General features: G+C 40.0%; 1 protein-coding gene across 2 annotated transcripts in view; it reads left to right on the forward strand.

The window, feature by feature from the left end:
• The first annotated feature begins 365 nt into the window (after positions 1-365).
• LOC106902399 (coiled-coil domain-containing protein 169-like) overlaps positions 366-26,936 on the forward strand; it is a 32,041-nt gene continuing 5,470 nt past the window's right edge. For both annotated transcript variants that reach the window (XM_014965816.1, XM_014965817.1), the window contains exons 1-7: positions 366-474; positions 6,696-6,778; positions 7,527-7,637; positions 7,730-7,770; positions 22,519-22,617; positions 22,819-22,872; positions 26,581-26,657. In XM_014965816.1, coding sequence (XP_014821302.1) covers positions 398-474; positions 6,696-6,778; positions 7,527-7,637; positions 7,730-7,770; positions 22,519-22,617; positions 22,819-22,872; positions 26,581-26,657 — 542 coding nt within the window. In that variant the 5' untranslated portion in view covers positions 366-397. The remainder of the gene's footprint in view (positions 475-6,695; positions 6,779-7,526; positions 7,638-7,729; positions 7,771-22,518; positions 22,618-22,818; positions 22,873-26,580; positions 26,658-26,936) is intronic.

The following is a 26,936-nucleotide window of genomic DNA, read 5'->3' on the forward strand; positions in this document are numbered from 1 at the left end:
TACAGCATTTTTCACATTAATTTCTGGTGCTGCCCGAGCCACATGCTGGGGGACTTCCCTGGACAGCGGGAATAAAAAACCCCCTTTGAGGATTTGGCATAAAATGCGTGAGATTAAACACCACCAGGCACATCTCTGCCAGAGGAGGTGAAGGCCACACCACCACCAGCCCGGCCCTGACTCCCCAGGCAGCGAGAGAGCCCTGGCGGCTTCGGAGACAGGGGTCGCCCATCCCGAGGGGGCCGAGAGCTGGGATCACCGGCCACCGACCTACGGGCGCACGGTGTCCGCGGAAAGGCGGGCCGGGCCGGGCCGCGCCGCTCCCTCAGGCCTCCCGCCGGGCGCTCGGCAGCCGTTACCCCGCGCAACGGTCGCCGAGGCGGGGGAGAGCGGCGCCATGGGGGAAAGCAGCGGCGGCCGGGGGGCAAACCCCGACCGCCTGGCGCTGGAGCTGGGGCGGGAGAGGCGGAAGAAGTGAGTGCCGGGCGGGGAACGGGGCTGCAGCCGGGGAGCCGCTCCCAAGGACCGGCCGTGCCGGGGCGCCCGCCGCCTCCCTGCGACAAAATGGCGGCCGTCGCCGCGGGCGGGTGCTCCGGCTGGTGCGGCGGGTGGGGAGCGGCCCTGGGGAGGGAGGCCCTCATGGGAGGGTCCGCAGCTCGGCTGGGCTGTGCTGGTAACGCGGTTGGGACCCGGGAGGCAGGGGCACACGATGGGCCAGAGGGCTGGGACTAGCACAAGGAGACCGAATAAGGAGGATCAATAACTTCAGCCAAAAATGAGGCTGGTACTGAGCAGGGCTGAGGAGCGGGACTGGGCATCGTGGTTTAACAGCAGAAGGAGCTGAAGGCTTCACAACCCCTTCCTCGCTCCCCTCCCAGTGGGATGGGGACAGAATCAGGAGGGTAAAAGTGAGAAAATTTGTGGGTTGAGATTAAGACAGTTTAACAAGTAAAAAAGAAAAAGGAAACTGAGAAACCCAAGAAAAGCAAGTGATGTGGAAAAAGCCCATTGCTCACCACCGGCCGACCAATGCCGGTCTCCGAGCAGCAGCAGCACTGCCAAACTCCAGCTCCCCTTAGTTCTCGCTGCTGAAGATGACATTAAGTGGTGTGGAATATCCCTTTGGTCAGTTGGGGTCAGCTGTCCCAGCTGTGTCCCAACATCTTGTGCACCCCCAGCCTGCTCCCTGGCGGGGGGATGTGAGGAGCAGATAAGGCCCTGATGTGTAAGCACTGCTCAGCAAGAGCCGAAACATCCCTGTGTTACCAGCAGTGATTTCATCACAAATCCAAATAGCATCGTATGAGCTGAAGAAAATTAACCGTATCCCAACCAAAACCAGTACACTGGAAGTCACAATGGGGTAAGAGCAGAAAAGACTTCATGCCTGTTTTGGGGAAGAACAATCAAATGGACAAGGTGCTCCAATGTTGAGCACCTTCATCCAACATCCAACAATGTTGAATAAAACTGGAAAGCTGGATTTCACTTTTCTCTGCTATCAGTAAATATCTCTGAGACCTACAGGGAAGCTACGGTATCTCTCTTGTGCCATTTGCAGAGAAGATGAGGACTCGTTACTGCTACCAGTTAATCCCCTTGTTTATGCAGCAGGTGCTCCGAGGATTGTTGATGCTCAGGCAGTGGTGGGATTCTAGGTTGGGGTCTTTTCCCAGTTTGCTTAGGGAGTTACACATTTTTCCCTGTGTTAAAGAACATGATTGCCTTTTGAAAGTTAATAAAGTAAAAGTCAGAAACTGTCAGAAGCTCCTGTGCTACCTTAAGTCAGACCCTTAATATTTACATTTCCATACCATTTTCAAACATTTTATTCCATACTGATTTTTCCCCCTGGTCAATGTTTCTTTCAGTGTCTGAGCTGCAGGTTCTCTTCAAACTAGTCCTGCAGCTGTGAACTTTATAAAAGTGTTTATTCACCAATAGAAAGAGGGAAACCAATATTAACAGAGTGAAAATGGTTAGGCAGCTTCTGCACTCAAAATGTCACAAAAAAGACCTTGGTACATACTTGCACTAGTATGTAAGCAAATGTCCTTTTACTAAGTGTCCCGAACAGTAGTATATCAGTGTAGTATGTGTTATCCTCTGCATGCAGCAGGTCTTTATCTGACACCATCCTGATACTATGGATGTTCCGGTAAAAAGCAGAATGATATTGGCTTTGTTTCACTGATTTTATTTTTATTTTTATTATTTTTATTTTTTTTTAATTAATTATAACCTGGATTCTTATGTGCCTTAAATTCTTGCTGACATGCCTGAGAATCTTCTGCAAGACTGGGCCTAAAGCCCAGGTCACACTGGGAAGTGGGGACTTGTTGCTGATGAAAGGAAAATATATATTTAATAAAAGCCTTTGTTGTGATGGCATGGCAGTAAGAGACTCGCTGCTTCAGGTGGATTCTACAACTGTTTCCCGTGCATATCTTGTGTGTGCAAGTAGAGAATACCATTAGTGCCTATTTCACGGAAGTTGTTTGTTCAACCTAACTGTTAATGACCAGGCTTGTTAGACATCTAGTGCAAAGCAGTGGCATGTATAGCAATGAATACAGAAGGGCTCTGTGAAGGTGTGATTCATCTGACCTACTTTGGCTGGCTGTGTTAGCATGGGATGACTCACACCTCAGGAGGTGCCTGTTTCTCTCCTTTGGGTATAAAGCAGGCTGAGGATGACTGGCTTGCAGATAGCTGTCTGCATTCCTTCACAGCCATCTCACACTTGTCGTCTTTTTACTGGCTTATTTGATTATTATGCCATTTAGGCAGTTTGCTAACAGGCCTTCTACCACTCTCCTTTAACACTCATGAAGAAGAGATTTTTACTTCAAAGAGTAAATTGAATCATCCATGTCTGTAAGGGGTCTGTACCTAAAGTACCTACTGATTCTCAATGATTGTGGATGTAATACTGTGAAGTCTTTCAAAGGCTTTAATGAAAGCCAGTTTAAATCTGAATCTGAATTACTGTAATCAAGATTCAGTACAGGTTTTGACTGAAATGTCATTGCAAATATTTCTGAGAGAGAGAAATCATATATAATACTGTGGTATACTTAACAGACAAAGAGGTCTTAAAGCCATATATTTATGCATGTCAGCTACTTACTAATGTTGATGGAGCTGTGTGTTAATTCAGCTTGTGAGATTTCAGCTTCTGTGTTTTTTTGGCAAGGAAAGCTGCAGCATTTTCCCAGCAGACTGCTGACTGCAAGTGTTAGGAGTCTGTAGCTTTCAATACCGGGGATGCTCTTCCCTGTGGTGCCTTTTGCACCGCACAGTATTGTTTCTGCTTGCTTTGTAGGTTCTGAAGGCATCTATGTATTTTGTCTTCCACAGGAATCCATAAAGGTCTGCTGTATTACAGAGCTGATGCCCTAGAACTGATGATTTGTCGGGAGCTTCTCCTGTAATGTTTCACTGGTTTCCCACTCCACTATAGAAAATGGCTTCAGGCAGTCTTTTGCCTTATAACATGTACCACATATCCAGATCTGGATAGCAAAACGTGCACGAAAATGGCTTTCATCCTAAGTGGCTGTCACTTTAAAGTAAAATAATACCTGTAAACTATCTTAAAAAGAAACTTGGCAATTTTTTTTCTTTTGTCATTTCAATCACAGCCTTCTTCTCTGAACTGCCCTTTTTTCTTCTTTGCTTTGCAGAGCTTTCTTGTTATGATTAGCGTGCAAGGATGTAGTTAAGTTCTCCTGATGAGTTAAATGTGAGCTTCCAGGATTTATGGGCTTTCTTCTGTGATGACTATAAATTGTCCATTGTTATAGGAAGGATTCATAGGTGTTAAATATGTGTGATTATGTTTAACAGGTGAGGTTGCAGATAAAGTCACACCACAGTCCCTCTAAGTACAGACCAGGTCTCTTTTTGGGCTATACACAGCTGCGTTAAAGTCACAGATACATGGCCTCACCATCACTTTCTATCACAATTAGAAATAACTCCAGAAATGCAAAGTACTCGGATACAATAAAAAGCTTAAGTATTTATCAAGTTGGTAAAAGTGATTTGTTTCCACATCCCTTCTCTGTCAGTGCAGGGACTGTAATTTACGGCATATACACTGACTAAAATAGAGAGGTTCCACTCTGGCTACTTTCTGGGTGCTATTGGAGTATTGGAGTACATTTAATAATAACTAGATTTTTTTAAAAACTAGATGCATTTGCCAAATGAAAATAAGACTTTCTGTCAATGTAGCAATTACAGTCTGACAACTGACAATTTATCATTTCTGTACACATTTTCATCATTTCTGTACACATATTTCATCAAAAATATTCATCAAAAATATTAATAAAAAATATTAGGAAGTTGGCGGGCAGTTTTGCTAATGGTGCAGAAAGAATAATACAGTCTAATGTAAGAAATGTTGTATATAGCCTTGGAATGGTAACAGAAATTAAAATCTGAAAGCACTAGTTTTAAAGAACTCATTCTTCCTGTGTTATCCCTCTGCATCCATCTAAGCACCTGGTTAGGATTTGTTTGAAAAGGTAAACAATTTCATTTTTGGTGCAGCTCCGCTGTAGTTACAGCTTTGACCATGCCTAATTTAGAGTGTTATTTCCTTCCAAAAATCCCATTTTAACACTCACAGTTGACGTAATTTCTTCTTTTCCAAGCACTGAGAGGTTGATATAAATCTGCTTTATAGAAATCGTACCTATTTGTATCAGAATGATACCAGCAATGTAGTAAGATTTTGTCTTTCTTCTTCCTAGCCATCTGCCTCTATTCATTTGGAGTGGAAGCAAATAGGCAGAAGCAATCAGATTTCCTTTGATTTTCCTGCATCTAAGTTTTTTTTTACTCGTGTTTCAAGTCTATCTTTTGCTGGGGCTTTCACCACACCCATTTTGTCTCCAGCAATTTACCAGTACTTTCATTATTCTTGCCTATGTCCCCACTATCTAATTTAATGTTGGTAGGGACAAAAAGGGCAATGGCACAAGGAGGGATTGGAAGACCCCGTGCTCCCCTGCCCTTCAAAATGTCTGTCTTACTTTGCTCCAGTGTGTTTCTTGCACTAAAAACTTACTTTAATTACTTTAAATTACTCCTCTTTACACTTCTTTGTTATTTCAGCTCTTCAGCCCTCACCATTCCAGGCACACCTCTTTGTTTTAAGATCGGTTGGTTTGCTTCTGCAGCTTTTAGTTGAAATTTGATGTTTAAGCTATGGAAAACGAATGTCACAGTCTGAATGTGAGCATGAGGAGTGCAACAGGTGATACAATTTCTTAGTGATCAGCTCTGTCATCAGAGCTTTGATTTCTTATAGGCTAATTAACTATTTCTTGAAGAGCATTTCTCCTTATGAATGTGTTCAGAACGAGAAGATCCATGTTGATACGGAAGCCTCCCTTTAAAAAAAATAACACCAAAAAATAGGACAGGAAATGATTTTATCTCTTGCACGTTTTAATGAACTAGGCTAAGATTTAAAAGACATCTATGTCATATTGGTATTGTAAAGCATTTCCAAATAATGGTCTTATTTGGAGAGTTGTGTTCTCAGTTCTTTTGAAATATCTCAATTTGGGCACTGAAAAATGGAGATACCCAAGAACCACCGATTGTTTTTTGAAATCTTGGTCTTCCAAAGTTGACTTTAAAGGACAAAACCACAAACTGCTCTTGTGTTATGTCGTGCTGTGTTTTTATTGCAGTTATCCTGGTGTGGGCTGACTTGTTAGAATCTTACAGGCAAGAGCATTTCTCCATAGTCATCTCCAAAAACAACTGGGCATAAATGTGGTCAATAATTTAGTTAGCAGTAATTTCCCCGTGGCGTGATTGAGATAGATGATTCATAGTACCACAATAAACTACCTTCTTGCCACTTAAGATTATTAAGAGTCATTCAGCATCTTGTATGATACACACAGGTGGGTTTGGCTGTTATCAGAGTAAGTCCTTTGCTAGCTTCTGCTTCTGGTCATATCTACCAAGGCAGAAGGAGCCTGGTTTTCCATGGTCAGTTGTCTGGCTGCCTGACCAGTATATGGACAAAATCAGTTGGCAAAAATATATTTTATATATATTATATATATTTTTTAATATATATATATAATTGAGTTTAAGATATCAAAAAAAAAAGGTGGCTTTAGCTCCAGTATTTTTCTGTAACACTTATCTTACTTTAATTGCTTGCTTTCTTTTCTGGTAGTCATAATACATGGTATCCTTTGATTGGGTTTGTTATGGGTACAATTTGAAAAATGACTATTAATCATTGAGCAGTGAGTCAAAATGAAAAATTAATTCAAAATTTCAAGTAGCACATCTCAGCACATCATATTCTTCTTTCAAAAACATATTATTTGGGAAGGTTCTTTCAGATGAAAAATTAAAGCCAATGTCTTCTCTACATTTGTTTAATTCTGGTGATCTGCTAGACAGCTATTAAATTTTAGGAAATGTTGGTCTTTTTTTTTATGAAAGTAATTTTATTCACAAAACAGAAATGTTTCTATTGTTTTTAAGGCACTGTGGAATCTGTAGAGAAAAATTCATTAAAAATCCATGGATAAGATGATGTAATTACACAGGAAAGACCAACAGAATTGAAAATATATTCAATTTATTCTTTTTTATTTTTAATAATAAGATTAATGCAATAGACAATTTTTTGACTTCTCTAAATACCACAGGCAAATGCTTGAAGTCTCAATATTTGAACTGAGAAACACAGTAACAGAACTGGAAAAAAGACTTAGCAGTGTTGAAGATGAAGGTAAGTGAATTGCAACAGAGTCTTGCTAATTGATTAGGAAACACAAGAAATTAATTATTTTGGGTAGCTATAGAGATACACATTTTTATTTGGAAATTGAAGCTTTCCCTTTTCAAACATGACTATTACAGGTCTGATGTTGCAAATCTGAAATTAAGGAATACTACATGCTGCATCTTAGCTTTAATTATTAATGAAACTATGAATAACATGAATTTATAGATTTGATTAATATTCTGACCACAGTAAGCCCAGTGAAAAATTCCCTTGATTTACATTTTCAAGCTCTTTTGTATGCAGAAATCCTCATTATGAGGATTACTAAATGGAGACTTTCTTAGTGTCCAGAAAATCGTGGGAACTGTTTGAAAAAATCGTAGAATCATAGAATGGTTAGAGTTGGAAGGGTTGTAAAGATCATCGAGTTCCAAGCTCCCTGCCATGGAGACCATGGAACCTCCCACTAGACCAGGTTGCTCAAAGCCCCATCCAGCCTGGTCTTGAACATTTCCAGGGATGGGGCATCCACAGCTTCTCTGGGCAACCTGTTCCAGTGCCTCATCACCCTCACAGTAAAGAATTTCTTTCTAGTATCTAATCTAAATCTCCTCTCTTTCAGTTTAAAACTGTTACCCCTTGTCCTATTGCTCTACTCCCTGATGAAGAGTCCCTCCCCATCTCTCCTGTAGACCCCCTAAAATGGATGAAATAATCTAGAAAACAGAATAACCGTGTATTTCTTTCTAAGGTAACGAATGGAAAACCAGATATGAGACACAAGTAGAACTGAACAAACAGCTGGAAAGGCAAATTAATATTCTTCAAGAGAAGATAGAGCTTATTCGTGGTAATCCAGCAGGTAGAAATGGGTATTCATAACTGTTTCTCAGTAGAATTAGTGTTCATATGTTGAAATTGTATCAATGGGTCACATTTTCTGCTTATTTGTAGATAAATTGTCCACTGTGCGCAGCTTTGATCAAATGCCTGTGGTGAGTATTATGGCATTTAGTTGGTTAACAAAAAATCACAGTGCAGTTGAAGAACTTGTATCATCTTTTGTTTTTTCCTGACAGAAAATAGCAGCAGCCTCGTCTAGAAACCAAAACAATCAGTCCTCCTGCTTACTTTCTTTTTTATTTTATGTTTTCAGATATGCAGTTGCTTATACATTTATAAAGTATAGAGGAAAATCATTAAGTAGGAGCTACAGAAGACCTGAATGTTCAGAATATAGTGAAATTTTTGACTGAGTGAAGGTTGTGTGGTTGACCTGCGCTAAGGAATATGAGATGGAGTAGCTGGACTAGTTCTGTGAATAAATGGAAAAACTGTAAACATTGATCACAAAATCATGGAATCATTTAGGTTGGAAGGGTCCCCTCTGGGATCTTCTACTCCACACCTCCTATTCAAGCAGGGCCAGTTACAGTGGGCTGCCCAGCATCATGTCCAGTTGGGTTTTTAGTATCTCCAGAGATGGAGACTCCACAACTCCTCTAGGCAATGTGTTCCCATGTTTGGCTACTCTCACAGTAAAAAAAGTGCTTTCTTGTGTTCAGATGGAATTTTATTTGTTTCAGTTTGTGTCCATTGCCTTTCGTCTCATCAGTGGGCACCACTGAGAAGAGCTGGGCTCCCTTTTCTTCATTCTCCCCCATAACGTATTTATACATGCTGCTGAAATCCCCACAGCCTTCTCTTGTCCAGGCTGAACAGTCCCAGCTCTCAGCTCTCTGTCATATGCTCCAGTCCCTTAATCATAGCCCTGTGCTGGGCTTGGTTCTGGAAATCCGTACCTTTCTTGTGCTGGATATGTCTCACCAATGCTAAAGAGAAGGGACGGATCACCTCCCTCAACCTGCTGGCGACATTCTTCCTAATGCAGCCCAGGTGGCCGTTGGGTTTCTTGGTAGCAAGAGTGCACTGCTGGCTTGTGGTCATCTTGTTGTCCACCAGGGCCCCAAGGTCATTCTCTGCCAAGCTGCTTCCCAGCCAGTAAACCCCCAGTTACTGGTGCTTGGGGTTATTTCTCCCCAAGGACAGGACTTTGCTTTTCCCCCTGTTGAACTGAACTTCATGCAATTCTTCTGTGCCTCTTTCTCTTTCCTGTTGAGGTCCCTCTGAATGGCAACACAATCCTCTGGTGTATCAGTCACTACTCCCAGTTTCGTATCAACTGTAATAACATAGATGAATAGTTTGAGTAACATTTGCATAATACAGTTAGAGGAAAATTCCTCATTGTACGGTAAATATACCATTTTTGCAATACCAAAGGAAATATCTGTTTTGATTTTTAAAATATTTCAGAAAAGCATAAAACATTTTTCTGTGATCTCGAGGAGAAAGTGGCAAGAAAAAAACAGGAAATATTTTGGCCATTTAGTCTTCTAAATATAGTAAATGACGTGAAAACCATTTTAGATTCAGGACTGATTTTTCCTTAGTCTGTCATCTGCTGAAATCTTTTACTTTGAGACCGGTTCTGCTTCTTGCCAACTTTTAGAAATAAGGAAGGTAGATAAAGATGTGATAATGCCTTATAACATAAGCAGGAATGTGACAGGGCTCTGACAATTTTTATTCCACTTGTTTATGCTTACAGAAGTGGTTCCATCTTACTTTTTTGTGCTTTAGATTCTGGAGATTAATGGGAGTTTACTGAGCCTAGAGGAGGCTTCATGCCCTATTAGTGGGAATTAATATCTGCTGTAAGAAGGGTGTGAATAATTAACTGCTCTTTCTGATTTGATCCATGGCTTTCACATAGTAAACATTCTTGCCAGTTTTAGTACTGTCCTAGAGACCATGATGTTTTCTAGATTGGCAGGATTATTTTTTTTAACAGTTAATTAAAAAGAGAACAAAATCTTTCCCATCCTACTTTCCGGTTTCACAGAGATCATTTGAAAATACAATTGGGATTATACTTGAAGAAAAGTCTTGGAGATAGAACATTGATCTAGAAAATTTGCTGTAGAGTCTGCTTCAGACAACGTTACTCCGGTCAGCCTGTAACGCACAGACTTGCATACATGCTTACAGTATCAGAAGTGTTTATTACCACCCAATTGCTAGTACTGTCTCAACAAATCCAATTACACCTTGCCAAGCACTCAAAGAGTCATTACAAGTGAGATAATCTCCTTTACCAGCAGCTGGGCTGCACCAATCCAGTACATTTCTAATCCCTACTAAATACTGGCCTGTCTCCTCACCTATGAGCTGTGGTTCTGAGAGGTTTAATTACTTTTCCCACAAGTGAAGGAATGACAGCACAACTGAAGGATTCATAGAAGCATAGAATCGTCTAGGTTGGAAGGGACCTTAAAGATCATCTAGTCCAACCATCAACCTAACCCTGACAAGAAAATAAATAAGAAATAAGCAATAAAAAATCACTAAACCATATTCCTGAGGACCATGTCAACCTGTCTTTTGAACACCTCCAGGGATGGTGCCTCAACCACTTCCCTGGGCAGCCTATTCCAATGCTTGATAACCCTTTCCGTGAAGAAATGTTTCCTAATATCCAATCTAAACTTTCCCTGGCACAACTTGAGGCCATTTCCCCTTGTCCTATCTCCTGTGACTTGGGAGACGAGGCTGACCCCCACCTCTCTACACCCCCCCTTCAGGTAGTTGTAGAGCACGATAAGGTCTCCCCTCAGCCTCCTCTTCTCCAGGCTGAACAACCCCAGTTCCCTCAGCCTCTCCTCATAAGACTTACTCTCCAGACCCTACACCAGCTTCGTTGCCCTTCTCTGGACCCGCTCCAGCACCTCAATGTCTTTTTTGTGGTAAGGGGCCCAAAACTAGACACAGTACTTGAGGTGGGGCCTCACCAGCACCGAGTACAGGGGGATGATCACCTCTTGGGTCCTACCCACCACACTGTTCCTGAAACAGGCCAGGATGCTGTTGGCCTCCTTGGCCACCTGGGCACACTGCTGGCTCATGTTCAGCCTGCTGTCGACCAACACCCCCAGGTCCTTTTCTGCCGGGCAGCTCCAGCCACTCTGCCCCCAGCCTGTAGCGCTGCCTGGGGTTGCTGTGACTCAAGTGCAGGACCCGGCACTTGGCCTTATTGAAACTCATCCTGTTGGTCTCAGCCCATCGATTGAGCCTGTCCAGATCCCTCTGCAAAGCCTCTCTACCCTCCAGCAGATCAACACTGCCACCCAACTTGGTGTTGTCTGTGAACTTACTGAGGGTGCACTTGATCCCCTCGTCCAGATCATTGATAAAGATGTTAAAGAGAACGGGTCCCAGTACCGAGCCCTGTGGGACACCACTCATGACCGGCCACCAGCTGGACTTGACTCCATTCACCACCACTCTCTGGGCCCGGCCCTCCAGCCAGTGTTTAACCCAGTGGAGAGTATTCCCATCCAAGCCATGGGCAGCCAGTTTCTCCAGGAGGATGCTGTGGGAGACTGTATCAAAGGCCTTGCTAAAGTCCAGGTAAATACTTCTAGAAGAGTCTAGAAGACTCCTTTGGAGAGTCCTAGATTTACTCAGTGACACGTAGGGAAGACTGGAGCCCATGAGCCATGCAATGGGTTTTTCTTCTGCAGTTTTTAAGTCCTTCCTTCAGCCTTCCAGCTTAGAGTGAATACATTCTTCTGTTTGTTAGCCAGAGGGGAAAGAAAAGTGCTTAGGGATTTAGTGAAATGTTTCATTTTCCCTTGTTTTGATTTTCAGGAAAGGGAAAGAGGGGAAGAAAATTGATGTATTTTGTGGGCTTTGCTGTTGGGATTTTTGTTCCACTGAAGCTATCAGAAAAGTCAGTGTATATTTACAGACACTCTTGGAGAATGCAGAGCTGCTTTTTTTTTCCCTTTAAATTTTCAGAGATAAAGCATTGGTAAAAAAATACACAGATCATTTTGTGGTTTTTAAGCATATAGGTTTATCCAAATCCTTTTATGTTTCTGAGAGTTGTTCAGGGGAGTAGGGGGGAATATTTAGCTTCTCCACAGATGAGAATAAAGAGCAGATGTGGTGAGTGGGTGTAGAAAAACAAAGAGCTTTGGAGCCAGTCATCAATCTACATTTGCTCAAAGTAAAAATGCTGAGAGTGGGTATGTATAAAATGATGTGTGTGTGTGTGTATTAAATCAAAAGTACACTATGATATTCAGCTTTCAACTGGCAGTTGCATATGAAGCTCTGTGGAAAGACAGCAAAGTGATTCTTCCAGCAAGATGATATAATTTCTAGAATATGGCAGCAGTAGGCAGTAGATTTTGTTTTGAGCAACACTAAATAGTATTTGCATGTCTTTTTAACCTGTGTTCCCAAGGAAGTTAGAATTATGCAGTTAGAGTAATTAGAATGACCTCTAATAATTCTTAACTTCCTAAGCAATTTTATCTGTATTTAAAAGAGGAGATATCTCAAAGATAATAAAGAAATTTATCTCACTCAAGTAGTCATTTAAGTAGGGAACAGACTACCATAGTCAATAGGAGGAGAAAAACATGTCTGTAGAGTAATTCATCCCATTTAGAGATAGGTAGCATAAAATATTTTCTCAATATCAAGCACTACAAGGAAAATAAAAAAAGATTAGTCATCAGGGACCCTGGCAGTCAGCAGGCTATAAAAACCTGAATGAAAGAGAAGAATACAAATGCAAATTCTGGAGTGATGAACAAGGAAGCACAGAGGATTTTCTGTGTTGATAAATTGCAGTAATTGTTGCAGATGGCTTGCACTATTTTTGCTTTAGAATTAGAATTGTTCTGATGAATGATTCCTTGCTATTGAAAACACCCCTAAACCATTTAAATATATGGTTATCATTCTGAAGTCATTTTATTGACTTGAGATAATCCTTTTTTTTTTGTTTCAAAAAAATCATGTAGGTGTCACTTGACAGTAAGGGCAGAACCAGTACCTTCAACACAGAAAGTTTTTACAGCCAGGGTTTAGAAAATCATTTTTGTGTACTGAGGGCAGATTTAAAATTATCTAAACAGTGACAAGCACAAGGGAGTTCCAACAGTGAAAACTGTTTAGTCAGTAATTTCCTTCGTGTCCCAATGAATAATATGAATGTCATACTGCACTTCAGAAATAATTACAGAAGGAATGCCTTCTCTCTGAAGTATAACATGATACGAGTTTTACTTGCCTCTCTAAAACATGCTGCATTCATTTGTTCGCATTTTTTCATTAAATGAGTTTTGGTGAAATACATACTCTGCTGAGCATGATTTCCCATATAAGCAGAAAGAAAATTATTCCTTTCTTTCTCACCATTTCTGCAAGAAAGAATCCCTAGATAGCAGCTTTAGTATGCAAATACTGAAAAGCGTACTGCAAAATCAGTTCAGAAGAGCACACTCCTGATAGCATTGCCTTAGCAACGCTCCAGTTAAGATTAGCCAAGGCACCAAGGTTTCTGTGATAAATCACCATTTTCAGGAATGTCCAGCACCAGAGCTGAGAAAACTCTGACATTAAGGGCCAGACACTTGCTTTGCAAAGCTGCCTTTCCGAAAGCACAGTGACCACAAAGCTGAGACCCTCACACAGCCACCTCAGGGTTTTTGTGGTCGGTTTAAACTGCAAGCAGAAAGTGTGGTAGCGTCACACTGAAGGTGTTGGCAACATGACAGGACGGGAATCTCGGGTTTATAGAAACACACAACGAAGACTTTATATTTCAGTAGGTGTTGATAACTACCTATAGGGAACATCAGCACTTGATAATGGCATAGGAAATGTTGACAATTCTCCTAGCAAGTCACTGTTAAATTAACCTTGTTGCTCTTGCTAGATTAAGTCACCAGCAGCTCTATGGGAAGAAGGAATCTGTTATCCTCTCATTTTGTGAAACTTAGAAGTATTTGGGTAAAGTTCTGTAGTTTGGTCTGACTGCCCTAAGCTGTTTGCAGCCTCCTCACAGTCTTCCCCTTTCTCCTCCTTTCATCTGACCTCAAACAAGTATTTTGGATGCTTCCAAGAGACCTTTTTGATTTGCATTTTTTCCTTTCCTTGTAATGTTGGCATTAGTTGTTCCTCGTGGTGGCCTTGCATAAACCAGCGGATTTATTTTACTTGAATCACTTTGTGGTATTCACAGAGGCAGAATACACTTTGTATTTCAAAGAAAAGAAGAATCTTGCAGTCAAGTGACATTATTAGCTGGCTGTTCTGAAGAATTCCTTAATAATTGACTGGGACCCTGGGATATCTTCCAGAGAAAATGTATAAAGAAGCAATCTCTAGCCTTTTTCAGGCCTATCAGGAGAGACAGTAAGTGAAGCGTTCCAGTCAGCAACAACTCGTTCCATCAATCTGAACCAGAGCAATGGCCATTTTAACTTCCTCCTCCCCAAGTCAGCAGATGACCTCTGTGAGCAATGCTGTGGAGACCATTGACATAAGGACTTAGGGTAGCAGTGTCCCGCAGCTATTACACTGAAGGAGCCTGAACTTTCCAGCAAGTCTCCAGGCTGATTTCTTTACCCTGGCCGTTGCCAACGCCTGGTGCAATCGGGATGTGTTGTGTTCATAGAATCATAGAATCATAGAATCGTCTAGGTTGGAAGAGACCCTTGGGATCATCGAGTCCAACCATCTACCCTACTCTACAAAGTCATCCCCTACACCATGTCCCTTAGCACTGCATCTAAACGGCCCTTAAACACAGCCAGGGATGGTGACTCCACCACCTCCCTGGGCAGCCTGTTCCAATGCCCTATCACTCTTTCGGTGAAAAATTCTTTCCTAATGTTCAATCTAAACCTACCCTGTTGGAGCTTGAAGCCATTCCCTCTCGTTCTGTCACTAATTACCTGTGAGAAGAGACCAGCCCCAACCTCTCTACAGTGTCCTTTCAAGTAGTTGTAGAGAGTGATGAGGTCTCCCCTCAGCCTCCTCTTCCTCATACTAAACAGTCCCAACTCCCTCAGCTGCTCCTCATATGATTTGTTCTCCAGCCCCCTCACCAGCTTCGTTGCCCTCCTCTGCACTCGCTCCAGCACCTCCATATCTCCCTTGTATTGAGGTGCCCAAAACTGGACACAATACTCGAGGTGTATGCACGATTATTTCCAGTTAAATATGTTAACACAGTAAATACATAAAAATAGGATTTCCTTCAACATGCATCCCTCCAAGTAACATGCCTTTCTGAATTAGGCAAGAATGATTATCTGCCCTGCAGACCAAGAGGCAGCAATATCAACAGACTTAGTGAAGATCACAAGTCTGTGGCCCAAGAAAGGCTGGCTGAAGCCAAGATTTCCGTCACACTATTTTTGATACAAGCCAGAATGCCATTGGCTTTCTTGGCCACCTGGGCACACTGCCGGCTCATATTCAGCCGTTTGTCAACTAGAACCCCCAGGTCTCTTTCTTCCAGGCAGAAGTTCATGTAGTTCAGCACTTGGTCTGGTTTCGAAGACAGAGATGATGCTAACCACAAGGGGGCACTTGGCATTTAGACAAGGACAGGGAGCCTTTCTTCACCTGTGCAGAAGCCCTTACAGGATCTAGTGTATATACATCGAGTGCATATTCTATGTAGAAATTTAGCTGTGCTAAATAATTTTTGTGTATCATTTCTTTCATTAACACATGACTAGTGAGTTTACTGATATCAACATAAATTCTTTTACATTAAAGCTAATGATGTAGTATTGCTTTTTGCTCTTGATGAGTTTAAAATGATATGTTAAAAGATTCAGCTAAATCAGCTGATGAATATCAGCTCCTACTGTTGGAGGGAAGGGAGTTTATTTTCTAAACAAAACTTCGTTTGATTTAAAATGTCAAGTAGAATGGATTGCAAAGGCTTCTTGTGTTGTTGGGTTTTTTCCTACACGCCTGACAGATGCATTGCTTCTGTTCTAACTCATGGAGAAAAGTTAAAAAGGCTTTGAGCTAAAGCAAATTGCCATAAAGATCAATAGTCTGTATGAGCTGAGCTCTTACGAAAGCAAGTTTGAGCCTCTTGATGATGCCATGGATTTGTCACCTTGTCTGTTGTGAAATGATTGATAGAAATTGTCTGCTCTCTTACCACTGGTAGCAGGGCAAGGAAGAATCCAGAATGAGAGCAACTTATGTGGGTGGGCTTAAAATTCAGCTGCAGTATCGTTTTGTATAATTTCATTTTCTGGCAAGTGTTAAGCCAAATATGTAACTTCAGTCGAATGAAAAGGAAACTGTGTGACAAAAAGAAGAACTGGGGAATTGGTGTTCCTTTTGTGAAACTCTGGGCTTTGGTCACTGTTGGACAGAAGATTTAATGTATCATTGCTCTGAGAGTGAATCTTGCTAAGCCCTGCAAAATTCCGCTACATAAAGAAAGTATTCATTTAAAATCTCGGTTTGTCTTTTAGCTTACCAGCTTGCTCAGAGTGGCTTGACATGGACGACTTATTGAAAACTAAGGATCTTAAATTCAGGTTAAATCCCTTAGTCAGCTTATGTCTCCTTTTCAGGAATACGTTGTCCAGCTATTCAAGGCTTAGTAGAACCTGTAATAAATCTAACTTCAAAAAACATTTCAATATTCAGTTAAACCACTTCTAAAAAGCTTTTTCAGAATTTATCTTACTGGTTCATCCTGGAGTTTTGATGGCAATTTCTCCTTCTAGGGGAGTGCTGCGTAACTGGGAAGCTCCTTCTGGTTCTCTTGAGCTGTCACTGGTCCTTGCTTTGCATGCAGGCTTTTCTGTGCTTCAAGAAGTCTGCTTCAAGTCTGGGTTACTGCAAGCTTTAAACTCTGTTTTCTGTGAGCTTCAGCTTTTGTGTTGTTTTACTGTATCAAATGCTAAGCTGATCACAGAACCATAAGCATCAAGAATTGAATCTGTTTCAGTGAGGTTTCTTCCATCCCTTAGTGATTTGGCTGCATTCAGACGCTGGTGTTTCTTGCTTCTTGATTTGTATTGTTGTGCAGCAGCTAAAGGCTTCAGGCACATAACGTCTCAGCTAGTTCTTCAGTTACTGCCTTGAAAGTAGGGGTGTGAGGTAACTTCCAGCCAGTCCTAACTCAGCTGCCTAAGTTTCCTGGGTATTAACCGGGAGAAAGGCAGTTTGGCAGAGACTGGGATTCCTAACAGTGTGTAGCATAGATGGAAAACCATTGTGTCTGAAATCCTGTCTCCTTTCCAAAAGTAGGCATGACCTTGCAGCCTTTCTCACTTGTTCCTTCTCCATCCATGTACGTTTTGCATTTCTGACTGCTTAACAGCCTGGCTTCAAAAATTATCTCAGCATTAGCTAAGTATGATGGGAAGGGCACTCTCAGGATTTTGAGATATAAGAATTCAAGCTCTTAGGGTGGCAGAGGACTAAAATGTAACTTACCTAATTTCTTTTTGGGTTTATTTTTAGGCTGTTAGAAGAGCATTTCTTCCTCATGTAATGTAGGTGGAGCATGCTCAGGTTGTGTCCAATTACAGAGATGACCACCAGGAGACTTTGCTTTGAGACTCCATAGAGTCTTTCAGCAGCAAACTGAGCAGCTTGATTAAGCTTGTACTTGTGGGCAACCACAACAGCAACAGCTCAGATGCCTGCCTAAGTTATATGACAAAATCAGATGTTAGGAATGTAAGACATTTCATATATTGCTATATTAGCATTAGGATGTTAAGTTTTGCTTCAAGTGCAATTTGCACTTTGGTCCCTTTTTTGATTTTGGGCTTCACTTCCCAGTCTGTAAATTGGGAGTAACTTATAACTTCCTTATGTCACAGGAAAATTGTAAGCATAGGTACATTAAAAATTCTGAGTCACTCAGATAGTGTAGGGATGGTAACTCTATACTTTAGTCACATTATCAATCTATTTCCATCTGCTTGCTCATCAGAAGCAGTGTAGAACACCATTTGTTTGCTTGCGGTTGGATATGATCCTTGCTCCAGATCTGAATGAATGCCCAGGCATCTGCACTGGACCAGCTGCATTGGCAGCAAAAAATAGACAGCACTTCTGAAAAGATTAAATGAAAAAAAAGATAAAAAAGATCCGAAAGTGTTTTACTTTGTAGGTGAAAGAACTCAAAGAAATTAGACGAGTGCCATCATTGAGGAGATACCAAATTGCTCTGTTGTGACTAACAGCTGCAACACCAAGTCTTGCTGACTCACATAACACTGATGGACAATCTAGTGAGGAAATAAATAGTGGGCTGTGGATTTACACAGAACAAATCTGGAGAGCAGCATGAACTTCTGTATTTACTGTATTCAGGCTTACTGTGGTGGTACAAAATATGTTGTAGGTGGTACAAAATATGTTGTACAAAATATGTTGTCACGTGTTTATAATCTTTAATGTGCCATCAGGCCAATAAGGCAAAAAAAAAATTCATTTTCTAGCTTGACAGTGCTGAGGCCCTTTCTATCTGTCTTGTTTAATTCTGTAGAGACACTGATGTTGTAATGAAATAGCACATGACCCCAGTGGAATTTAGCCAAATCTTTAATCTGCAGCTTACTTTTTCTCCTTGAAGTGGCCAACATTGACTGTAGCAGCCTTCTGTATTAGGACAAAGATTTCATCTCTATCCAAGATACTTCTGCTCTAGTTAGGAAAAAAACAAAAAACCCCAATTTTTTCCATGTCTCCCGTGTGTCTGTTATAAAAAATTAAAGTTAATTACAGTCCAGTCATATGCAAAACATTCTTGAAAGATATAGCTCTTCTGTATCTCTTTTTTTTTTTTTTTTTAAGAGGGGGGGGGGTGAGGGGTTATTCTCTCTTGGCAGTGTGTTTTAAAAGTACTGCGCCTTTTGCCATGTTCCTGCAAAACCTTGACTTTAATGGAAATCATTCCTGTGGAAATCTCACTAACAATGTTTTTGTGAAAAATAAAATTTGGAGCTGAATCAGTAACATGTTGTACAGAAAATTATGTGAAGAAGAATAAAAGATGCAATGATTTGCAGATGCTAGAAAGGAGAAGACTGGAGATTTCAAACAGGGAGATCTAAGAGGCAGATGTATATGTTTGGTGCTATCTGTTAGAAACCTTTAGTAGGACTATCACTTTACACATCCAGAAAATAGAATGTCTTGGTGATGTCCAAAGTCAAAGATACAAGTTATGGACCTGAGATGAAAATGCTTTTATAAGAGTGTCGTGTCATGACAAACGACATTTTCAAGTTCACTCTGGAACAGACCAAAGAAGACTGTGCTGGGCTGGGTGGACACCCAAAAAAGCGGAAGCTGAATTTGTCTGACCAAGGTTCTGACTGAGTGATGGAAGACACAGTTGTAACAATAGAGAAATAGACCATGCATGGATCTTCTGGATCTGATGTTTGCATGATAAATAGGGAGAAATTTCTACAAAAAAGCAGGAGTGAATATTTGGAGAGAGTCATGTTATCCGTCTTTCCATGTTTATCAGGAAAATCTGGTAAATAAAGGCAACTACCTGAAAGGAGGGTATAGAGAGGTGGGGGTCGGTCTCTTTTCTCAAGTCACAGGCGACAGGACAAGAGGAAATGGCCTCAAGTTACGCCAGGGTAGGGTCAGGCTGGATATTAGGAAAAATTTTTTCACTGACAGGGTTATCAGACATTGGAATGGGCTGCCCAGGGAGGTGGTTGAGGCACCATCCCTGGAGGTGTTCAAAAGACGGGTTGATGAAGTGCTGGGAGGTATGGTTTAGTGATGATGCTCCTTGTTTGTTGTGTGGGTGTCTATTTTTGTCAGTTAGGTTGACAGTTGGACAAGATGATCTTTAAGGTCCCTTCCAACCTAGAAGATTCTGTGATTCTGTAGCAAAGCACTGAGGTCATGAGAAGAAATAACAGATTATTATGGCAATGGTAAAGTAGTCAGTGCAGAAAGTGAAAGGATTCAGCTATTCTGACTAGGGACATGCTTTAGTTAGAGATAAAAGAAACAAAAATTCTGAAACAGATACTTGTTTTACACAAGGAACCTAAGCAGACAAATGTAAGAACCTGACTAGCCTGAAATGTAGTAGGATTGATAATGAAAACATGATGGGATAAGTATTAAAGGTATGCACTTGGCAGGAAAGATCAAAACAGAGATAGATGTGGTATGTAGCAGATGTGAGAGACTTTTACACTGATGTTTTTTCTTTCTTCATCATCTGTTTGGATTAATCCATCTTGAGGATGGAAAGGAAAACAAATTTTAATCACAATAATATTGGGAAATAGTATTGAAATCTACATTGAAACAATATGACTGACTTAAATATTAGGACATCGATATTTTCTTTTCTATCTGTATGCATCTACCTCTTAGCTAGATCTTTAATTCCCTCTACGGGCAGTGCAGGTCTAATTAATACAGTCAGCTGAGTAGAGAGAGTTGTATATAGATTTATCTAAGTAGGCATTTTCAGTGGAATAGTTGTGTAAACAAAGTGGAATAGTTGTGTAAATAGTTGCAGGTGTTTCCTGCAGAGTAGCCTACTGCTGCTCCAGAAGGACATGTCTCCTATGACCTGTGTCATGTCTGCCACACATGAATGTCTTCGACACTCTAGGGCATCTCAGAAGGCAACTGAGTTGAGCTCTTCAGCTGCTCAGCTGGATAAACCTCTGCGCGTTAGCGATTGCATTGACTGTGACTCTTGGCAGGAGCTTAGTTCACAAATGGACACTCAAATGTAGATATCCTCACCTCAGATTACATCCCATCCATAAAGTCAAATATTAATATAAAATTTTGATGGATGAATTTGGATATAATATTACTAGATTACTTCCAGAAATTGCATCATGTGTGAAACTTGTAAATAAAGACTGAAACCCAAGTGCTAGTAATAATGATGAGGCACAGACCTCAGTGGATGTGATAGTTACACATTTTTTTTATCCAGAAAATACTGGATAAAAAGGAAGAAATGCTAGTTTAGATTTTGAAAATCTAGAATAACATTGCAGAAAGGCCACTCATAAAAACTGTCAGATCAAGTGATCATGAATTCATTTGTTTTAAATTAAATATGTGTATATTTCCTAGATTTTCAGTAAAGGCAGAAACAATAAAATACAGAACAAAGGAAGAAATAGCTGATGTCAGCAAATGCTTGGAAGATGAAATGACAGTAAACAAATCCTAAGGAAAACTCAAGGAGCCGAGTATGCTTAAATCGAGGGAAATGGGTAATCTGTACTTTAGGATTCTGAAAGAACTGTCTTGCCACATCACTGATCTGATAGCAAGTGGTTTTAATAAAGCTGTGTGTGATGGCATTGTGCGCATTGGAGAAAAGAAAATCTGGTTTTTTAGTTTTAAGATAGAGAGAGAGAGGAAGAAATGTTGCAAAACCAGGCTGAAATATGGACTTATTAAAAGTGGCTTGTGGCAGGAAAACCTGTTGACACTATGTGATGAAACAATAGATTTTTTGTCACAATAAATATAGTAATCTTGTTTACTGTGACCTCTGGTAAAGACACCGTGTTGTATGGAAAGCGATTGATTGATTTGAAGAAAATGAAAATTAGTAGATTTGCTGAGGGAGTCAAGAGCTAGAAAATGGAAGATGATAACAGTGACTAATGAAAGAGGCTGCTAGGAAAATACAAGCAGAGTTCTTCCAGGACCAGGTTTAGGACAATTCTTAACACTTAATGCATGACCTTGATACACAAATTAGAAATAGATTAAGGTATCTTTCTCCTGATACCAATTGTGTAATATAATCTGGATGTTGTTTAGAAAAAGAATGACACTGAAGACTGGATTGTTAAAAATGAGATTAAAATGTAATAGTGTAGACTAAAAGATTTAGGAAATCATAAACAAATTCTGTTATTAATTGAGAGCTGATTACCTGTACATATCTGCAGAGGAGAATCTGGGTATTCTAGCTGATCCCATGTTGACTGTGAGCCATCGTTGTGCAGCTGTGAAAAAGGAAAACACAATCCTAAAACTTCTCTGTACAGATAAAGAAGGATTACTGGCGTTGATTAAGGCAGTGAGATGGTTACTGGAGTACTGCATACCGGTTCTGTTTTCCAACTGTAAGAAGTCTGAGGTCTAGCCTGGTGTACAAAGGGGCTACTATGATGGTTAGATGAAAAGACAGCCTGCTGTGTGAGAGACAGTTTTTAAAAGCTCAGCTTATTTATCCTGGCAAAATGAATGTTGAAAAAAGATGTTCCTGTTTTCTGTCTGCACATGCTGGGGGCGAACAGCAGGGAGGAAGAAGAGCAGTTACCTTAAAGGTGATTTCAACACAAGAACAAACAGGTATAAACTGACCTTCAGTAATCTAAGGGAAGGAATTAAAAAAGCCATCTACTATTAGGGCCTCCCAATAAGAATGTCTCTACTGGATGGAGTGGATCAATTTATGAAGGGGATTGTAAAATGCAGTTCCTGTGTTAGAAATGGAGGAGGACCTGCTTGGGTGTGCATGGACTCCACTGCTGTTACTGTAGCTTATCCCAATTGTAGATAAGGTAAATGGCTACACATCTAAAACAGGTAGTTTCCCCACAAAATACTGCTTTCTGGTCAAGTTGTTATGGGTTATCTTTGACATCCCATGTGCAGCAGTTCTTTCAGCAAGTGGTTTGAAAATGCATGTGTAGGTGAGATCTGAAATCCTCCTACGGAAAAGGAGCCATTGGAGTGAACTTTGGTTAGAAGCAGGGAGCAATTCTGGCTGGTCGTCATGCTTGAAGAATTAGGTCTATGGTGATGGTAACTTTACACAGAATGGAAATGTTTGTAAAACATCTTTTTATTTACTATAACCACAGGATTCCTTAAAGGAGGTTCTTAAAAAACTAGAAGAAGAGAAGAGAAGTGTTCAGAATCAGCTAAAAGACTATGAACTTAGACTGGAACAGGAAACAAAGGTTTGTAATCACTGTATGCCTCTAATCTATAAAGCTATTATGTTGTCTGACACAGTGTGTGTGGAAAACACAGCAGAATAGTTACGCAAAATATGTTACTGGAAGAAAGCTCTGCTGTATATTTGTTTCTTCCTGTAAGATTCAACTTTTAAAATAATAATATATATTAATGGTAGCCTATATCCCTTATTTTAAATGTAGGCTTACCACAAGGCTAATGATGAGCGGCGCATGTACCTCTCAGAGATCTTACAGGTAAGAAAAAAAATGTGCAACTCAATGACTTTTAAAAATCATTATGCTTTCTTAGTATCTGTTAATGCCATTAGGTCAAAGTCTTTTATCACTTCACTTATCTACCAAATCCATTACAAAAGCTGCTTTTTAAAAATTTTAAGAGCTAGAAATTGAAAGATCACTATGGTTTATTTATTTTTAAGTAATTTTTTTTTGCTTTTGTATCAATTGAAGTTTCATTGTTCCCAAGGATAGTCAAAATGCACTTAACTGAGAAAGCTGAAGTAATTTCCAGATACTTGCTTGCACATCCGTTAATCACAAGACTAATATGTTAATTTAATATTTCAGTTGAAAAGATCAGAAGCAAATTATTAGCAGTAGTGACACCCACTTTAAGTACCTATTCCTCTTTTTCATTTTTTCCTTTTTTCTCTTAAAGACAAGCTAGCCAGTCAGGTCAGAATGACAATACAGCACATATTTCAATTAAATTTATAAGAGAAAATACATTGTTTTTGTGAAATCAGAGGCTGAATTTTATTGCTGCAAATTATGTAATACATACAAGTTGATACTACAAACTGACAGAACCTTTAAAGGAACCTGTAAGGATTTCTAGTACTTCTTATTCTGAAAGAGCTCTTAATTCCTGAACACTGTAAAAATAATAGCTTAGTGTGATACTCAGGAATGATTGTTACTGGATCCCTGTCACAGCTAACTGGGGTGAAAGGCTGTAATTATCAGTGTTTCCGTGTGTTTTCACAGTGGGCAACTGCATCTCTTACGTGGTTCATTGCTGCTTTGGGAAATCTGAAATAGTTGCTTAAACTATCTTTCCAACATGAAACAAAAAAAGAGCCCAGGAAATGCTCAGATTCTTTGCATTAACATTGAAACTGGGAACTGCTGGAGGAAGGAAGGAATAAAGATGATTTTATTAGTGAACATGCTAACAAAAGGAGTGCTTATGTTAGCTGTCTAGAAAAGCACTTAAACATACATAAAACATTATTTGAAGTGAGGTATATGCACTGGCATGTTGCTAAAATGGGGCATTAGGGACTTTGCCACTGAAACTCAAGGTAGTTAGTACATTAGATTTTCAGTAATCAGTTATTTGCCCCCATGATTTCAGAATCAGGAGAGCAAAATAATCATCTTCGGATTAATCTCCCCATCTTTAGTTCTCAGAGTGTTAAACAGGCAATCTAAAGTAGTTGTAGAGGGATCCTCTGAAATCGATGGAGGGAAACATGTTTAAGGTGCAAACCATCACACCTGCTTTAGATCAAGATGAAAAGAATTTTCCAGGGACTTAACCTGTCTCTCTTCCTGAGCCATAAGCAGAGCCTTGGTGAGTAGTTGAGATTAGACATCTACCATTTACGTTGCTCATGTGAACATGGCAGTCAACCTAATCATGGTTGACTGTTTGTTGCAACGGAATCAGTGGCTCATCAGGTCTCTTCAGGTCCTGTTCTGCTATGACTTTGATCATAGGTATGCCCTCTTTTTAGCAGTTCATTTTAATATTAGAGGCAGAAGTAAACTCACATTCAGTCCAGACTCTTTCAGATGTATTAAAATTTCACTGTTCTAGAGTCTGCACAGTAATGTTGGCAGCAGTTGAGTTAGAAGGATTTACCCAGAGACTAACATTTTCCATACATTCCAAAGTAAACATACTGCAGGATATTGTTATTCTGTGACAACAATGTATTCCAGTGACAATCTCTTAGTTACAGAAAATGGATATGATGGCTTTGTAGGCCTTTTTTTCCCTCATTATCTTTGTGCTGTTCTATAGCTCTCAGTAAAGAAAATAACAAAATAATAGAATGGAAGTTTTTACTGGTAGGTGTTAAAAGTTCAGAGATATTTTGGGTTTTTTTCCACTTTGTTTTGTATCCCTACTGAAGCCTGTGGCAGAAGCAGAAGAGAGAGATGCTTCTGAGCAGCCATTTCTTTTATTTACCCTTTTTTTTATTGAGAGCTTTTCTGCTTTTTTAGAAAATAAGTGTATCTCTGAGTGCTTTTGTTATTTGTCTGTCTGGGTCCATCAAGATATAGTCAATTTAAAATGATGGTTTTAAAATAAATTGAAGAGTTCACAAACTTGAGAACTAATGCTGGAGGCACCGATGGCTTATGGTGTATTTTTGTTTGCTATTTTGTTTTGTTTTTAATCTGAAAAAATGGTTTGGGATTTGGACTGCACAAACCTCAAAGCACTTTCTGGTGGTATTCAGAAATTGGTTTGAGAAGTAGGCAAAGAAGAATGATAGCAGATCTTTAAAAGGGTCATTCTTTCAAGCTAGATTTCTACCACAAACTTTTACTAGTGTGGTAGAGCCTGACTTGTGCTTGGGATTTCTTTGCAGAAAGAAGCCCACAATTATAGGTAGGTACAGCTGGAAAGCTGCCTGTGCAACAACTGGCATTCTATATTTATATAAATTAAAAAAACAGTGAAGGCAATTGTAGCATAGATCTTGTCTCATGTCTCACAGAATCACAGAATCTGCTCAGAAAGATGATAAATTATACTAGCCACCATCTTTAGTACTACAGTTCCTTCAGTGCAAAAAAAATCTTGCCTTCAAGGAAGTAAATCTGTGCAGATCCTATCCCATTTTTACGTTTGCACTCTGAAAAGACTCCGCTTTAGTTATAGCTGACTTTGCTATGACTGGGCCTGGAATACTTGCCTGAAGGTGTTCCTGACAGTAGAAACCTTTGTCTTATAAGCAGTGAAACGTGCTTCTTTTCAGTGCCAGATTTCTTGCTCACAAGTGCAAGATGTTTTCACGCATGCTATAAAATGTAATGTTGTAATGTAATGTTACGGAATAATCCAAACCTTGAGCCTTGTTTAGGTACCCCCAAAATCCAGCTCTAGGCTTTCAAAAAGTCTTCACTGGTCTGGTGTAGCCAATACTTCATATATCATGATTATCATATATTTATTACATGTTTCTGATGGATCTATTTAAAGTAGCTGAGAAATTCCATTCACTTACACTGGACAACCCAAGTGTGTGCAACAGCCAGAGAAGCCCTAAAGCTTCTGTGTTCTCTGGTTTTCTGTCCATGGGGTAGCTGTCCATCTTCAAGGCAGTTCTAGTACAGGCAACTGGATGAGCCAGCAAGTGCTGGGTGAGGGAGGAACCCTGTGAGCCAAGAAACAGGGGAACCGACTGATTTAATCCTGCTCAGATTCTCTTAATGCAATACCAAGAATAACAATTGGGGTTCTTTCAGTATGGCCGGTAATGTACGCTGCCGGAGTATGCAGAGATTTCCATGCTTGCTTAATTTTTTTTTTTAAAGTAGTTCCTGTTCCTAATTAATAGTTTAAATAAGTCAAAAGTACAACCAAGTCACTATAATTTGTTTGGTTTCCTATTTAGAGAAGTATATTAGAAATACAATGCTTCTTCATTGAAAATGTGGAATTATAGGCGGTATGACCAAAAATATGCTGATTGAAATTACACATTCTCTGATCATCCAGCTTAATAAATAAAGGCGGTTTGCACAGCAAGGGATTTTGGAATGTGTTCAGTTCCCCAAATCAAGAACACGTCAGTATAATATGTGCTTAAAGTGCTTCATGGCAGTAAGATCATAGTGGGTCAAAATTAGTTTGGAAATATTTTACTTCCTTAACTGTGAATGTGGTTAGGATTAACTCGTTTTGTAAAAATGTGGCTATTGCAGACATCAGCTTCGCTTAAAATTGTTGAAAGGCAAAAAACAGATGCTCTGATGCACAAGGGAGAAAACAAGATACTGAGGTAAATTTCCTTGTATTCTCTCTGTTTTCTGGTTTATTATTTTTTGCTGAGCACTGTGTTTTGAATATTGCAACTGTCCATCATAAATATTGCTGAGAATAATATTACTGACAAAATATTAATCTTAACATCATTTTTGATACTGCTTTTCAATGAGGTTTTTTTACTACTAAGTATGTTGCAATATTGAAAATACATACTTAAGCCTTTTTGAAATCTGCAGTTCCTCTGATGTTCTTCCTTTCCGACCTCTATTTAAAATGGATTGGTTTTTTCTAT

The sequence above is a fragment of the Calidris pugnax genome, unplaced genomic scaffold (assembly GCF_001431845.1).
Source record: "Calidris pugnax isolate Ruff unplaced genomic scaffold, ASM143184v1 scaffold20, whole genome shotgun sequence".
NCBI lineage: Eukaryota > Metazoa > Chordata > Aves > Charadriiformes > Scolopacidae > Calidris > Calidris pugnax.